The sequence below is a fragment of the Phasianus colchicus genome, chromosome 6 (assembly GCF_987193195.1).
Source record: "Phasianus colchicus chromosome 6, bPhaCol1.hap1.1, whole genome shotgun sequence".
In the NCBI taxonomy this organism is placed as follows: Eukaryota; Metazoa; Chordata; class Aves; order Galliformes; family Phasianidae; genus Phasianus; species Phasianus colchicus.
In genome coordinates this window covers 51,261,489-51,279,046 of record NC_143441.1, presented here as the reverse complement: position 1 = coordinate 51,279,046, position 17,558 = coordinate 51,261,489, and the positions used below count along the sequence as shown (strand labels likewise).

At 45.6% G+C, this 17,558-nt stretch overlaps 1 protein-coding gene across 1 annotated transcript in view; it reads right to left on the bottom strand.

Moving 5' to 3' along the window:
• The window catches only part of OBSCN (obscurin, cytoskeletal calmodulin and titin-interacting RhoGEF), a 175,186-nt gene extending 157,909 nt beyond the window's left edge, over positions 1–17,277 (bottom strand). Inside the window, exons 1-4 of the mRNA XM_090143262.1 lie at positions 17,027–17,277; positions 9,005–10,139; positions 2,471–2,740; positions 68–328 (exon numbers count right to left, since the gene is read on the bottom strand). Of these exons, the coding sequence (XP_089999388.1) occupies positions 68–328; positions 2,471–2,740; positions 9,005–10,130 (1,657 nt within the window). The 5' untranslated portion in view covers positions 10,131–10,139; positions 17,027–17,277. The remainder of the gene's footprint in view (positions 1–67; positions 329–2,470; positions 2,741–9,004; positions 10,140–17,026) is intronic.
• Between the last annotated feature and the right edge of the window lie 281 nt (positions 17,278–17,558).

Here is a 17,558-nt window from a genome sequence, read left to right as displayed (position 1 = left end):
GGGCAGCAGTGCCAGTACTTTACCACCCTCTGAGACAACACCAAGGCTGAATACAAGGGAAACTTACTGGTCACAGTGAATTGTGTAGAAGTCCTGCTTTCATCAGCCACGAAGACAATCTCGCCGGCATCTTCCATCGTACACTCTCGGATGATCATGGTGTGTTGTTTGCCAGAGCGCGTGATGGAGATTCGATCGCTGGGTTTCACCTCTTCCGTGTTTTTCAGCCAGCAGATGTTCTGGCAGTCATTGTCCAGCTCCACACAGAAAATGGCTGTATCATTAACTGAAACTGCAGTCTTTCGTGGAAGTTTTTTAATGATGTTCCCTTTAAATAGGAAAGTAATTATGGTTCACAAACAGCAGATATAAAGGTGTCTGGTAACACTGGACCACGCAGACAACAGCCAGGTTAGTCAACAGTTCTCACCCAATAAAACATGGTAGATGCTACACATGCATCCCTCAGTGAAATCATGGGCTCTGTGTTACACACAACAGATAATCCCAAGGACTTGCAATTGCATAGAAAAGAAATTTTATTTGACTACACTCATGATCCTAGTCTAACATGCGGTGTCTCCTGTTGGGTAGGCACAGTGTATTTGGCTTTGTCAAGAATAGGTTTGACAGCAATATGGCTTTTATTTCTGCATATGCTGGGAATTCTTACAAATGCTTTGCTGAAGTAGGTCAGCTGTCTTCGGCATTTTGCTTCCATCAAATGACCAGTAAATGACATAGATGCCAACTACACCGATGACCTAACTTAACAGAAGATATATGGAAAGCATCACATCTCTTTAAAGTGAGCATGAAAATTCACATGGAATCAATTCACTGACGTCTAGCTTTTCCATGCTGCCATGACTATGACTTAATAGAATAATGTCAGAGTTACAAAATGTGACTATCCACAGGAGAGTTCGTACAGAAAAATCAGAAAATCACCCCTATCAGCAGAGAGTGGCTGTCTCAAGCCCCAGAACAGTCTCTGCAAGACAGAAGTGCCTTCTAACAGGCAAAGCATCTAGAGGCATTTCATGAGAAGCAGTGCTGAACTCTTGAAACAGAGCAGGCACACTTCATCAGGAGTTTTCAGTGCTCTGGTTTTCTACTCATCCTCTCTGAAGCTTGGCCATGTGCCTGCCTTGTGCTGCCCTAAGCAGTGCCATTGAGCTGCCCATCTTGACAAGCTCTCACATTATCCAACCCCACCCTGCTCTCTCAAATCTTCGCCCTCTGGGCAAGCTCCTTCAGGAAGGCTCTGCCTCTTTTCCCCCCTGAGAGCTCCACCTGGCTCAGTCACTCTCTTTTTAATGGAAGTGTCATAGAACCAAAGCAAGTAAACAAGTAAAAATGAATACCAGCTGTCCTACCAGGGCCAAACACACTTAAAGCATTTGACTGGTTTGGCTCCAGCAGAAGTCAAAACAAAAGGATGTCTATCTGAACTCTCGAGTGTCCACAAACTAGATTACCCCTTCTGCCTTTACTCATGTCAGCTCTTACATCTGCGCTAATTAGGCAGAAAGGAATTTGCACAACGACTCACAGCACCCAGCTACCTTGCACCAATTTATGAAGCAGAGAATTCTGTCTTCAGATGGAGTATATTCAGGCTTCAAAGGAGACAGGACAAGTGTGATCCAGTAGGTCTCCAGTTTGCATTACAGGAGACATGTCAATGACACCAGAGCAAGCAGCATCAACATGAAAACTTCAAGTCCTGGAATTGTGCAGCTAAGTTCTTTTTCAGATAGCACATAAAAGAGTTCTGAATTGATGTTGCCTTCTGCCAACTGTCTCTGATACACCCGTGATGTACTCAACTCTACACTTACATTAAATTCAGTGCTGAAACACTGGACTCAGAGGTCTTGGACACAGACCCATAACTACATTTTATCAGCCTTTCAAACTTCAAAAAGCAGCTCCAGATGTCAGGGCTCTAAAATATGAATCAGGTTTGCAGTCTGACATCATATGGATGACCACAGCCTGCACCATGCTTCAGACCACAAAACAGCTGCCAAGCCAACTTCCCAGTCTGATCTGCACCACTCTCAGACAAGATTTACCATTGTGTTTACCAGACACCTGACAAGACCTATGTGAGATGGTGCCAGGAGACACATCCATTGCTTAGGATCATGTCAAGAAAAGTCTACAATGCTGAGCTATAGCTCAAAGGCCTTCCAGAAAAACATTTAAAGCATAGGGATCTGCTATGTGACTTGTGCAGCAACACAGTCTCTCCTCTTTCTGTGACCCTGTGTCCCAGATAAACCCTGACAAGAGACTCAGGGACCCACAGACTTCTCTTCTCACGTGGTAAGGGATGAACCTGTTCTTCTTTGTGTGTATGGGATAAATGCTGTTTGTAAGCTCAAGTCTGGAGTCCCACATGTGCATCTCTCACTCAGTAGATGAGATTTGGCCCATCTAAAATAGTAATGATCTTTCTTACCTTGGACAGACAATTCTGCAATGGTCCTGCTCCCTTCTTTCATCTCACAGATATAGACAGCATCATCATCTGCAGTGACATTCTGGACTGTGAGCCGGCGATACGTGCCCTCTTCTTCTATGTTGTATTTCTTGCTCTGCCGGAGTTTGGTTTCCTCTTTGAACCAAGATGTCTCCGTACTGGGAACAGGCACTTCACACTGGAAGGTGGCAGATTCCTTCTCCCAGACTTCAAGATCTCTCAGTTTTTCCTTGAAGGGTATTGGTGGTTCTTCAGGAGATTATAAGAGAGGAAAAACAAGAATTTGTGGCAGCTTAGTGTAAGAGGCATTAAAAAAATACCTCAGTAAGAAAGACTCAAACTGTGAGAAGCCGTAGGGCCATGAGGGGCTGCAGGGCACCATGGGGGGCTATAAAGCACCTTCAGCCTCCTCTGCACTGGGCCTAAGTTTGCCAACCTTCTCTGCTTTCCTTCACCAACTATATCGCACCACTCTGGCTTAGGGAGAAAGAAAAGTGCAGATCAAACAGGAAAACAGCTGCGTGGCAGTGAGGGGAGATATTTTACAAACAGAACGTAGATACCATTATAATTCCTGTGACAACTGAACTGTGAAATTACCCTGATACCCCAACTACAGAGAAAGGGGCATTGAGCTGAGCAGGACAGCCGGTGATCCACAGCCACATCAAACCTCGGCCCTAAAATACCCTAGACCTGAGCCCTGATGACCAGGACCCTCCATGTTGTAACACTGGGATCTGTGTTGGGCATGCTATGGCATATGTTGGGCATATGCAAGTAGAAGGGGCACATAAATCACTTCTGAGAAAGAAGGCTGATATGCGAACATGAGCACGCATGTAGAGCATGAAAACCTACTTTGCAGCCTGCAGCATTTTCTGTTGGACAGAGCATGGTTTAAAAGTTGTCCCTGCATCTTTTGGCAGCTGAGCCATTGTCTGTCCCTCCTGCCCCATCACTAGGAAAGGAGTAGGAGACACTGATGCTAAATACTGTTTAGGTTGTTATTCTGGAGCTGGAACTTCACTGGAAACCCATACAATACCTAAGCAAGGAGGACATGCCTTTTGGGTTAACATGCCTCATTTCAAGGCAAGTCAAAGTCTTTCCTCAAAAAGTCTTCAGCTATGGTAACACAGCCCTTTCTCCACATTAATTACCTCTTTCTCTTTACCCAAAAGGCGGCTTGGACTCCTGTATCTTACATCTGAAAGCACCCGATGTGTTCAGGGGGAATGAAGTGGATGTAATGCTCTTGCCAGGAGACCAAGCAAGAGGATGACATCAAGAATGCATTTATCAGAACAATGCCAGCATTGAAGAAGTGGATGCAATGCAGCTGTGTGGGATAGGAGGAGGAGGTACTTTGGAGCTGACTATGAGAGCAGAGTGATGTGCCCAAGGGCCAGAAGGAAATATAAGGCACACCTGAGAAGTACACGGGCTTGTTTCCATACTTAAAGCCATGTCATTAACACCTCTCTCTTTACAGCTGCTGAGCGGTCACAGATATCATCTGAAAACAACTTTGCTTCCACTGTGTTGACATATGCACACATCTTATTTCGCTCTGAATGAGGCTTCAGAGAGACAGCAGAGACAGCAGCTGACAAATTAAATTAAAGACTGCTATTTTCCCAGCCCGTTGCTTTTTTCTGCTTCGGAGATGTGCGAGCGAGGCTCTGAAATCCACCACCTTTTTAATTCCTGAACGTATCTTCATCTTCGTTATGTAGTCTAACATGCCTGGTTGGCCACCAGGCAAAAGAGGTTAATTTAGGTAATATTTACATGAGAAAGACTTTTAGCGTATTTTCTACTAAACTAGCTAAACAGGAAAATAACTAAATACATCCATGCCCTGGTCAGGATAATGAGTGGAGCAGAGACCTCTACATGATCTTCTTTCACACCATATGGGGCTGCAGTCCATCAGATTGGGCAAATTCTCCAATGTTGGAACCCTCTCTACAGCACCCAACACAATTCAGAAACATTTTGTGCTGTAACTACCAGAGGCATTTCAGGAAGGGGTGCTGCAGATATTGGCATTACATTCCATTTGTCAGACTCCATAAATATCAACTGCCCAGTTCTAAGTGGCTGTCTGTCATCTATTACTCTTCCATGAGGTAACTCTCATTGTAAGGTCTTCCTAAGCATGATTCCAATATGGAAGATACAGCCATTTGACAACCAGCTAGTTTCCTCCTTTTGCCCAAGGAGGTTGTGGATGCCCCATCCCTGCAGGCATTCAAGGCCAGGCTGGATGTGGCTCTGGGCAGCCTGGTCTGCTGGTTGGTGACCCTGCACATAGCAGGGGGGTTGGAACTGGATAAGCATTATGGTCCTTTTTAATCCAGCCCATTCTATGATTCTATGATTATCCAAAATGTTCAGAATACCTAAAAAATGTCCTTGGAAGATAAGCAGAAAGCATGTTCATCTGAGGTCATGTGCAACATAATCCTCACCTCATCAACATGTGTTTGATGTAAGTGCCACCAAAAGTATGAAACAAAGTCTTTGCAATAGCTCCAAACCAAGCTTTCTCTTGAAGTGTTTCCTTCTGTGCAAGCTCAGTGGTCTGAATAGAGCACCAGTTCTACTTTGTCCTTACAGCATCTCAGCTCCCAGAACAACTCATTTCCATTCACACAGAGTGCCCTGACAGGTCACTGAAATTCATCTCTACTGTCAGTATGAATTTCTTTTAAATGATGATTTCTCCAGTTTTTTACTGTACGTTTTTTTCTATTTAGCTGTTTTTAGTCAAAGCAGCAATGCTCACTAAAGCGTATGAGGGCAATAAAAGCATTTCTATAGAAGGAGAAATATGAGATCTACAAAATTCAGTCTACTGGGAAAAATGTGAAATGGAAAGAAGCAAAGCAGAGCCCTGAGGGAACGTGGAGCAAGAGCAGCTCATGGAGTTAGTTAGAACTGCAAGAGCTTAAACTAGCTATGAATTTGGCTGCTTGTCTTAAAAACACATGTCTCCAGCATCATAGGCTTTTGTTTGGTCCATACCAACCAGCGCAGCAATGAGGTGATGTTATGTTTTAAATACAGGCCCTGCTAACATGTTTTGCTAAGAATAGGTGCAGCCTGCAAAGAAGCTAGAGTCCTTTTAACCTTCCCAATGCATACTGGCCCTCCCAATCTGGGTTTTCACCTGCCTGCACTTCCTCTTGCCTACTCTTGGCCTTCTTGTAGTTCTCTCCTTTTATTATTCCAGAGGCATTTTTTCCAGAAGTGGTCCAATGACAATAAGAACACAGAAGATACTTCAAAAAGGAACAATCTATAGGTATACAAACTCCCATTATCTCATTTCTTTCCTTAGTTACAGTGCTTCCCAAATTGCCTTTGTACCTCCATATTTCTCACGTTGCCATTCTCTTTCAGATCTCAGATGATGCCAGCAGTCATCCAACATCATTTTGTGTCAGAGGAATAAAGAATTGGCTTTGGCACCAACCTGTTTTTCCAGCCTTGATCCTAGTTGGCTAGCAACCTTTAACCTTTCCATACAGTATCTGATTACTTAACTACTTACTGAGTGCCTCTGTATTCAGAGACTCAGCCCCAAATTCCTTTACTCAGACGAATATTGTTTGGTCCAGGCCCAAGGATAGAGACCTGTACGCTATTCTTATTGACTTTACATGTGGCTTAGGGACATCTTCAGAGCCTTCAGGAATTCAAGTAATTCATTCATGTTTCTCCCATCCTCTTTGCTCTTTGGTTTGCTAAAGAGGGGAATTTTCCTTGGGAAAAGTTTATTGACAGCTCACGTTTCAGTGTAAAGCTTGTGATTTTATCCCTGCTCTAGATATTAGAAACCAGCATATTACTGGATAAGAGTAATCAACTCTTGTGTTTCCTTAATTGTGAAAGGGACTCTCTTCATGGTAGCCTCTTCTCTGGAGACTTCTATTTAATTCAGTACATCCCATCCAGGAACATTAAAAAAAAAAACAAGCTCTTTTTTTTCTTTCAGTTCAATACTTAAGGCATGGGCTTGGCAAAGTGCTTACATGTGTTGGGTTTAGGATCTAGACTGAAAACATGTAAGAGGCAAGCAAGAAGCTGTGCCCAGTCCTTTGGAGACAGGATGCTGGGCTAGGTAGTTTTTCTTAATGCTACATTTTAAACACCCACAAATATTGTCACTCATAGTCTTGTGTTGAAATTATGTGCTGTACATGAATCAGAGTGCCCAAATTGCAGTTAAACCCATGAAGCTTTCCTACCCACGTATCATAGAATGGTCTGGGTTGAAAAAGACCTCGATGATCATCTAGTTTCAACCCCCTGCTATGTGCAGGGTCTCCAGCCACCAGACCAGGCTGCCCAGAGCCACATCCACCCTGGCCTTGAATGCCTCCATGGGGCATCCACAACTATCTGTGGATCTGTATCTATCTGTGCCTATGGGTAAGCATGGAGGAAGCAGTATCACAAGCTCCCTAAATACTCTGTTATCTGCACACAGTCCAATGCAGCCACATCATTCAGCCTCTTCTGCACAAATGAGCAAAGAGAGGATTGTGTGGCAAGATGATCTACCCCTCAAAACATGACCTCAGATGAGCTAATGGCATCATCAGTTGCATAAAGGATGAAATTAAAAGCTCCCTTCCTTGCTGCATCATCCTGAGCTGTCTTTGAATGGATGAGGACTTCTTGTGACACAAAGGAGAGTCATTATTCAGGGCCTAATTATAACCAACGCAAGTAGATTTTCCATGGTTGCCTTGGCCTGGTCAGAAAGCCCTACATGGTATAGTATCACAAAGAAACAGACCACAAACATTTCCACTTGAGCCCTCTGACTCACATCTCTTGACAATGGACATTGATGAATAGCACTTTGCCACGGCGCTTGCTCCAAGGCCTGCTGCTTCGCATACTTTGTCTGCTTTGGAACAGGCTGCACCCCTTGAGAATTATCAAACAAACATGGTGCAGTGCTTTTCGGAGCCAGACAGACACTAGGTGAGGAATGGAGCTGGAGCCACGCTCAACAAGAGCAGTCACCCCAGAGCCTGGCTTGGTCTTCTCCTTTGAATCCCATCTCATACAGTAATCACAGCTTTAGGGAAGAGCCAAATGCTCTTCTCTGCACCACTCAGCACCTCCACAGGATGGCAATGAGTGGAACTGGTGCCAGTGAGCTGCTTGGATTGAGTGTCACTGATGGACACAGGGCATGAGTCACTCACTGCTGGGAAAGACAGTGAGAATGAAGAAATGTCCAGAAGAGGAAAGCCACGAAACTAACTGACCAGTGTGTCTTAAAGACCAGTATGGAACGCAGGCATTTCCTATGCATTTGAATTTCTGAAACATTTTGCTTTCATTTCAAAGAGTCAATTTTGCCATGCAAAATGTTTTGTTTTGTTTTGTTTTGTTTTAGTTTGTTTTTTACATCTGAGAATCAATTCATAGGTGCTGCCTGGGTTTCAAACTGCTTGCTGAAGCCTTGGCAAATACAAGTTTGAAAATACACAATTTCCTTTGTGAAAATGTGCATCGCATTTGTTTATGTTCTGAAGACCTTGATCTCATCTGCAGCCGTGCTGAGGGATGCTCTGAAGTCAAATTCACCACTGCAAGCAGAGGCATCCTGGCATTGGTGGAGTTCTGGGAGCACACAGGACTGCAGGCTGTCAAACAGCACGAGCTGGGAAAAGGCTGAGGCAGCCTGGCAATAACAGGGCTGCTGGTGGGTCACTCTGGTCAGGAGAACAGAGGAAGCTGTGATTGGAGTTGGATTAGGGCCCCTGAAGGGTCCAATGCAGCCTGACATATTCAGTTTGCAGGGAGGAGTTTCCTCTACTTCTGTTTAATGGTGTGTGGTGAGATTACGAATGTGGTGTGATTGAGCACTGTGGTGAATTTAAACCCGGATGTGATTAAAACCTGGAGGGGAAGATGGGGCTTCAGCACTCACTGGAATCAGAGAGTGGCAGTTGATCTCTCACATTAAAGCTCCCATCTCTCCAGGTTTTATGGTAAAGATCTAGTTCATCCCAGCTGCCCCACAATGTGCCAGTTCTACATAGAATCATTATGGTTGGGTAAGACTACTAAGATCATCTTGTTTAACCATGAACCCACCACCACCATTCCCGCTAAACCATGTCTCTCAAGGCAACATCTACTCTTGAACGCCTCCAGGAACAGCGGCTCCACCACCTCCCTGAGCAGCCTGTTCCAATGTCCAACCACTCATTAGGAGAAGCAATTTTTCTTAATATCCACCCCGAAACATCAGCCATTCCTGACTGAAGCTTGTTTACTGTGCATTCTAAAGCCCTTCAGTGGTGAGACTCCCCTCCCCAGGTCACCTCTTCCAGTGCTATAACCCCATTTCAATCTGCAGGGCTTTTTATGTCCAACCCATGCTTCCTTCCTGTAGTTTGGTGGCAGAAGCTTTGCCCAGTTTCACACCAAGCTAGAAGCATCACCTTCCCCCTTGCAGGAGCAGGTGGAAACACTCACCTTTGACAGTGACCAACACAGAGCTGTAGGTCTGCCCTGCCAGGTTGGAGGCCGTGCAGGTGTACAGCCCATTGTCCACTTGCTTGCAGTAGAGGATCTTCAGCACAAAGTTCTCCTGGTCATCCTCATAGATGATGTGCCTCCGCCCTTCCACAATGACCTCGTTGTCCTTCTTCCACACGATCTCTGGCTTAGGCTCCCCAGTCACGTAGCAGCTCAGCTTGGCGTGCTTCCCTTCCGTCACACTGCAGGTGCGCGTCAGCGTCCCAAACATGGCATTGCGAGCCCCTTTGGTGGTGAGCCCGGCTGCCCTCTCGTAATCCCGGGAGAGGCTGTAACCGATGCCAGACAGCCCTTCTGTTTTGGAGTAACACTGGGCTGATGTGGCATCAAGAGCCCCATAGGAAATGTCCATCTTCCTGATCTCCTCACGCCTCTTTTGCAAGTGAGATAACAAGGAGGAGGTTTTGCCACAGCTGGTATCGAAATGGCTGCCAGGATTGGAAGAGCCCTGCGATTCCACAACCAGTGCTGCGGAAGCGCTGGCAGAGCCGATGGGATTCTCAGCCCGACATGTGTATGTGCCACTGTCCCCCAGCCGGGCACACTGAATGGTGAGAGCATTGGACTCCCCAGCTGACTCTATCTGGAAGCGGCCAGAGTCAGCCCGGTTCCTCAGGTGCCTGCCATCTTTCTCCCAGTTCACAGAGAGGGGAGGGCTGCCTTGGACTTTGCATTTGAACATGGCATCCTCTCCCAAAGTTACTTTGATGGAGGAAGGTTTCTGGATGAAATATGGGGCTGACTCCGTGACTGTGGTCTCCTCTCCCACTTTGATGCTAACAGCTGCAAAAGCTTCCCCGATGGTGTTCTTGGCACGGCAGATGTATTGGCCGCTGTCCTCCAGGCTCAGATCATAGATAGTTAGCTGATAGAGGTCCCCATCTTCTGTGGTTTTAAACCTTCCCCCAGACTGGATGGGAAGTTTGTCCTTTTCCCAGCTCACAACTGGGATGGGATTTCCAATGATTTGGCAGCTCAGTGTGGCATCCTTCCCCACGGACACTATAAATGCCTTCGGCCGGGTCAGGAAGCGGGGGACTCCACTGAATGAGCTGTAATCCATCTTGGTTACCTAAAGGATGAGAAAGAAAAATGTCACAAGCAAGAAGATTTGATGGTACAAGCAAACAACTGCTGCACTTTTGTGGTATCAGGACATTTGTCATCCAGAACAATCTGATTGGAGTACATTTCCACTGTCCTTTTTATTAGGGGTGAGAAGACCTTGCATACTTCTTATGTTCAAACTGAGTGATGTGAATCTGCTGAGAAAGCAGCCCATTTTCCCACTGGATAAAGTACAAGTCTTCAGGCAGTTCATACAGAAACAGCATGATGGCACTAGGAAAACGATCAGTACTAATGCTGTATAACATATGGGCTGGTTTTGTGGCCATAAAGACATTAAATTCTGAGTGATGGGTCTACCTATCAAAAATACCTTCTTTGTGCCCATCGTTCTTTCATCTATTTTTTTTTCCACCTCATCTCCCAGAGTCTTTTCAAAATTTCTCCCTTTTCCTTGCATTTGTTGTTTTAATTCTGCCCATGTTAAGCACCCCATCTCTACTCTTGAGCCCCCTGGTCTTTATCCTAAGGCCTTGTTCTCTGAACCATGTCCATGCAGACCTTACAGCAAACACAGTGGGACACACACATCCCCGCTATGCTATTGATGCCATTTTTCCTTATTCCCAGTTTTTATTGAACACAACTCTGAAATACAGCTCCTTTGGCCACAATGTCAATAGCCAACAAGTATCTATCTAGCAGAATACAGAGCTTCACCTACATGTTGCAGAGGGCATGCACTATGTATGCCTGGGCAGACTCCCACCTTTGCCTTCTTGCTCTCATTCACAGGAGCACAAAGGCACGTGAAAGAACAACCATGGGTAACATATACTGGAATACAAACAGTGCCAGGCTTCCTAAAAAAAGCACTGTGTTGCTTAGGGCTTGCTGGAACAACATCTCATCACCTGCTTCTTGTGTTCTGAGCCCTTCACTTCAAGAAAGACTGGGAACTTCTAAAGAGAGTGCATCTCTGGGATCTGGGACATCTCCATTATGAGGAAACAAGGAGAGCTCTGAGACTGTTCAGCCTGGAGAAGGGTGAGGGGAGATCTCACCAATACATATCCAATGGGCAGGAGTCAAGTGAATGGGGCCAAGCTCTTGTTGGTGCTGCCCGGCAACAGGTCAAGGGGCAACGGGCACAAACTGAAACACAGGAAATTCCATATGAAGATAAGAAAAAAAATTCTTTACTTTGAGGATGGCAGAGCACTGGCTGCCCAGAGAGCTGGTGGAGTCTATTTCTCTAGAGGCATTCAAAACCCACCTGGATGCTTTCCTGTGTAACCTGCTGTAGGGAACTGCTTTAGTAGGGGGTTGGTCCTTTCCAATCCCTGTGATTCTGTGCTTTGTTTTTGGGGTTAGCTGCATACCAGCTGTTTGGCAGCACAGATCAACCGAGAAGAATCATAGAATCATTACAGTTGTAAAAGACCACCAATATCTAGTCCAACGTTAACCCATCCTCACCATGTCCACTAAACCATGTCCATCAGTGCTGTATCCACAGTTCTTGAGCATTTCCAGGGGCAGCAGTGTTCAGAACGAAAGCTAACAGCAATTCTGGCACTCCTGCATGCTGAGAAAGCCAGAAGCAATCAGTGCAACTCACTGTTCACAGAGCCCACCTGTTCCTGTGCAGCTGGAGAACATCACAGCAGAGCACAGCATTTTGGGTCACCTGAACTCTGCATGGCACACAAACTTTCTCTGTTCTCTCACGACTCCTGGATATTCTTTCCCTTCTGCTGGAATGAAACTACTTCTGATCCCTAAGGAGCAGTCCTGCTCTCTGCATGAGCATTTCTTGGATGAGCAAAGCACAGCTAAAGGCACCAGAAAGCCAAGTGCAGCAGCTAACTCTGCCTGGAAAAAGGATTGGACCCCAGAATAGAGCTCTGTAAGGAGAGCAAACCCCAGCTCTGAGCCTCTCTGAGAGTCCTGCTCCTGAGCACAGTTTCTCCCTAATCACTCCCTGTCTCCAGGTGCACAATGCCAGACACTTCTGCATTAGCAACTTGCACCTCCTGAGCTATAGGAATGATTCAGAGGGTCTGCAGAACTCTCAACTCCGTGCTATTTCACCCTTGAAGTGCCACATACAGTGAAGCTACTAGGCACTGTGCTGGGAGGAACTCAAAGGAAATAATAACCAGTCACCATGACAGAAATATCCTGCTTAATCCTATGGCAGCCCAGCTTCTCTGCTGGCCACACATCCACCCCCTCTCTCACCCAATGGCAGATGCCCTTACCACTTTCCCCTCCAACCTCCAGCAGAAAGCAGTAAGAACAAGCCAAAAACCTGCTTCGTTGCTTTAGCCACAATTCGGGCAGAGGATTCACCAGGTTTTCCCCTCTTCTCCAACTCCTGCTGCAGTGCCTTAAGGTGAACAAGCCACCATGAATGATGGCAGAGTGGGTGGGAGGTGGCTGGGCTGCTCACCTGCACCATGACCTTGGGGAAACTTGCTTGTTTCCCCATGCCTTGGTTTTCCTCCCATTTCTTCTTCGTGTCAAAACAGGGATGGGCTCACACTCAGCATATATGACAAGGTACTTGCCACAGTACCTAGAATCATATTGAGGTTGGAAAAAGCTATTAAGATCATCTAGTCTAACCATCTGTATACAACAAATCAGGCATGACATTAATAGCAAATTATTTTTCATTCCATTTACTCTGGTGGAGGTTGGAAGAACAAACTGACCTTAAAATTGAAGAACAGGAAAGTGGGGGCACAAAAATACAAGATGGTATTCATATGAATCATTGCTACTATTGAAGATGGTATCACAGACTGCTCCAGAAATCTGTGAACCAGTTTGCACTTCCTGTTCCCTCCGACTGCATCCAACCTCTGTCCTCACTTGTGCTTTAAAGTATATTTCTCATAAACACTTACAAGGTTGCAAGCAGAGAAGCTGCATGAAAGGCTGGAAGATGCAGACACAGGCATTGGGCTGGAGCCAAAGTACACTGAAGTCAGTGGAAATTTCCACTGAAGTCAATTGACTGATGATCAGAGCCTTGTGCTCATTTGAGGCAGTAGAATTCTAATTGAGGGTGGTGAGATGCTGGGATTGAAGTTCATTGAGAATCAAGCAGTAGCATTTATGACAGTAACAAAGAATAAATTAAAACATGGACTTGGAACCCATGCCCCAACCTTCCCTGACCATTAGGCTGAATTTCAGGCTGCATCCTAGCATCAAATTGTTTGGCTCTGTCTTTGGAAGGCATTGTCCTATTTCATCCTTCCCACACCAACTCCATTCCAGTTTCAAACCCATGATATCACAAAGAGCAAAAAAAAAAGTGGTCTTTCCAACCTTGATGATTTTATGATTCCTTATTCCTTAGGTAGGCTGGACTAGTAAAAACACATTTTTTACGTTCAAATAGGAGAAAAGGCATCTCCCTTGGTTAGACTGAAAAATGGATGAGAAGCAAGAGGGAGCACATAGCCAGGCAGGCATATTGCTGTAAGGCCAACAGTTGATTTTTCTAGAGTGCAACTCTAAGAAATTTATTAAGCAAATACACTAATGTAGACTCCTTACAGGCACACACAAACTTCATTGTCAATATTAACTCTCTGCAAACATGAGGACTGATCTCTTTATAATCACAGGGCAACAAAACATGAGTAAACCTCATCAGTGCAAATGCCCCTTCCAGTTAATCTCAGACATTTACCAGTGCCACATTTCACTTTATAATCCCGCTGTGATGCATCATTTGCAGCAGAGATCACATTCACATGTGGGTATTTCTGAGCATACTGGGAGCAAAGTACATGCCATTTGGCCTGTACCTTTATCCATTCAATTTTTCCACTTTTTTGTGTTTTGAGGAAAGAAGCACAAGTGTCAGATAATGCAAATAAGTCAAATCACTGCCCAGGAAACAACAGACAGCCATGCACACAGTCAGGGTTTCCCTGGAGGCGTTCCACAGCCGTGGAGATGTGGCACTGAGGGACGTGGTGGGGGTGGACTGGGGTTGGAAATATCAGAGGTCTTTTCCAACCTGAATGATTCTATGACTCTAACACCTGCCTAAACCCAAACAACTGCTGAAGTCTTAATGCAAACCAAAAGCACAGAGTTTTCTCCAGAAACCACATTAAGACCTGTCCTGTGCCTGCTGTAGAGTTCATGTTTCCTGGACTTACTTCTGCAGCCTTGCTATCCCTCCTCTCCTGAGATAAGGGGCAATATAATTATGGAAGCTCCTGTTTCTGAGTCCCAAAACTTTCAAAGAATATCACTAAAACATAAAGCTTCAGATAAAATCAAGGCAGCAATGGTATTTGTGCAGTTTACATTATTTATTTGCCTGTGTTTTTCCACTTAAAAATCAGAGGAAACTGCTCTGTGGGTGGGATGGGAAACTGATGGGTCATAAAATGGACAGTGCAGATTTCCTTTCATGTTTTAAGTGCTGCTGGGCAGTAATCTCACTGCCTTATTACTTCTAACAACCTCTCAGGGAACAGAGGTTAGAAAGCAAACAGCACGAGTGCAGTGTCAGCTGTAAGCTCTGTGATGTCAGAGCAATGGACACCTATGAACCATTACAGTGGTGCTTCACAGATGAAAGGCACAGCAGCACACCCAGTGCTCCGTGCCCATTATGTCTCCAAATGAGGTGCACACAGAGATTTGCACAGATAGACTGATCTGAGATGACGGCATTCATCTGGCGCCTGCTTCATCAGAGCAGGAATGGGATCTGTCACTGAGGAGCTGGACACAGAGCTGAGCTTGGGCTACTCTGAATTCCACTGCAGTGAGGGACAGCAGATCTGGCACATCCAAAGGTCACAGGATGAGCAATGGAAGAGCTTTCTGTGCTGGCTGGGGGATAGGTGTGCTATAGGAGATGTAGGACACAGAGAAGTCTGTGCAATAAACTAAGCCTACTGCAGTAAGCTTCTGTCTCAACTCAGGGTAGGGCTTACTTGCACTCCATGTTGCCTCTATAGTTGGCTAAAGCCTACAGGAGAGGCTAAGGAAAGAAGGAAAGCTTCATAAGTTGCTATTTGCTAACATGTGGTGCTCAACATGAGCAACCCTGAGCAAAATTTGGCTATGCTCATGACAATTTTACCATTTTGACCTGCAGAAGTCAATTAGGGCTAATTTCACAAGCATCTAGGAAGGGACCTGCATCAACTCACACTCCTGGTATGAATCCTTTCTCAATAAACTGAATATTTCTAACAACTGGTATCAAATAAAAGAGTCAAACCTTCAGAAAATTCCAACAGGCATCATCCACATGGTTTGTGCAACCACTGGGCAATGTAGTCAGGTCACCTTCCAGTCACATAAGCAATGTGTGATGGTTACAGAGTTGGTGTAACACATGGCAGACTGAAGCGAAATAGATGACTTAATCGATATAAGTCCAATAATCCCCACTCCAAATTACATGGCATCTTCTTTTGTTTTTCTAAGCCTGAAGCCACCCAGGCTGCTCTGACTAAACATAAATAACATCTACAACACAGGGCAGGCCTTAGGTGATGCTCATTGCTGCTTCATGGGGATGAAAAGGACAGAAAGAGAAGGGAAATATAATTCTGAGGACAGAAAAGGGGTGATGTAAATGCTAGTAAATTCATCACAAATTTCTTCCTATTGGGTTTTGCCTGTACCATATCCTAGATGCAAGTGGCTGTGGCAGAACACTTACATCTGCTTAGGCAGCATAGACTGGGAGATTGAGCAGGTGAACCTGGGAGGTTCAGGAGCATAGTGGACTCACACTGATTTATATCACTTAATTAATCCTCTCCATAGACTTCTCTCTCCATTGCAGCAGAATCACAGCATCCCTAGATTAGAAAATACCTTCAAGATCACAAGGTGCCACCATGAACCATGTCCTTCAGTGTCACCCCCGTGCATTCCTTAAATACCCCCAGGGATGGGGACTCCAGCACTTTCTTGGGCAGCCCATTTCAACACCTTCCCATGAAGAAATCCTTCCTAATATCCAATCTAAATCTCTTCTGGCACAACTTGCGACCATGTCCTTGCAATATATCACTTCTAACATGAATATCCATGAATAAAACAGTCCTGAAACAAATACCCCCAACACTCACATACTTTCCCATCAGCATTAACAGAGAAATAAACTCACTTATATTAAGCTGGAAGACTTAACACAGTGTATTTCCTATGAGAGGGAGCTGCGAGATGACAACAGCCATAGAGAGAAAGAATTCCCTCAATGAGCCACGATCCTCCGTCTCCAGTGCCTGTATTCTAACGAGGACGTCACTGTCCTAACAGCCACTCCACCCCATTGAGCTGTGGGGACAAAAATAGCTTCAGCTGTCGGGCTCCATCTCTGCCCATCAGAGCCATTTGGAGAAATGTGAGGAGGGTGGGGGCAGTGGTTTGAATCGGTGTCGGCACCGGCAAGGAGCTCAGAAGGAAAGAGCTCTCACTGAGAATTGCGCCCTGCAAATAAAACTCTAAAAAGCACTTCTTGCTGCCACTTCTCTTATTTTTCCAGGCTCTTCATTCATGCTGCTATCACCAGTTTGGGGACAAATATGCCAAACACAACCAATAGAAGTTTAATGATGACTCTATCCTGTTTTCTCCTCTAACTTGATCAGTGTTTCTTTTTAACACAGCCAGAAGTAAACCAGCAATGCAATCCATGTTTGCTCCCCAGCTGATGGATTTACCATCTCCACTCTCAGCTCCCTCTCCAAACACGCTTCACAAACCATGCTCCAGTGCAGTAACACTGCCACGGAAACAACATCACCCCTTCCACAGCCACAAACACTGTTCTCCTTTTATCTCAAATACCCAAATCTCACACCTCCCCACAGCTGAAGGTTTCGGTCTTACCTGGAGCCTGAGGAGGTAGAATTCTGTGGGCAGAGTGACAGAAAGCCGCTTCCTATGGAGATGACAGAAGGTGGAAGGGGGAAAAGGGGAACAGAGGACATGGGGACACCATGTTGGCTTTGGTTCCCCCCTTTCCCCTTCAGCAAAATAAAACAGAAACCCCAGCGGCGATAGGGACGCACGGCACAAGGTCCCCCCGAGTTCCCCGCAGTGCCTTCGCCGCTCAGGGTTAGGCTGTGCCACCCCCCCTGCCCACCCCTCCTGGCTGTCACATTGCTGACGTGCTTTGCTTTCCCCCCACAGCACAGCTCCAAAATAGCTCTGGGTGTCATTTACCGGAGAGATTAGGTTTCCTGCGGGAGAGAAGCAAAAGGGCATGGTTTGGGGACTGGATGGGGTGGGTGGCACAGGGGGGAAATCAGAGGTGGTGTGGGGGGATAGAGTGGGTCAGAGCTGCTCAGATCCATCCCACAGCCAAGGGATAAATACGCAGGGACTGAGAACAGGCAGATACCAACTTCAGACACTGCTC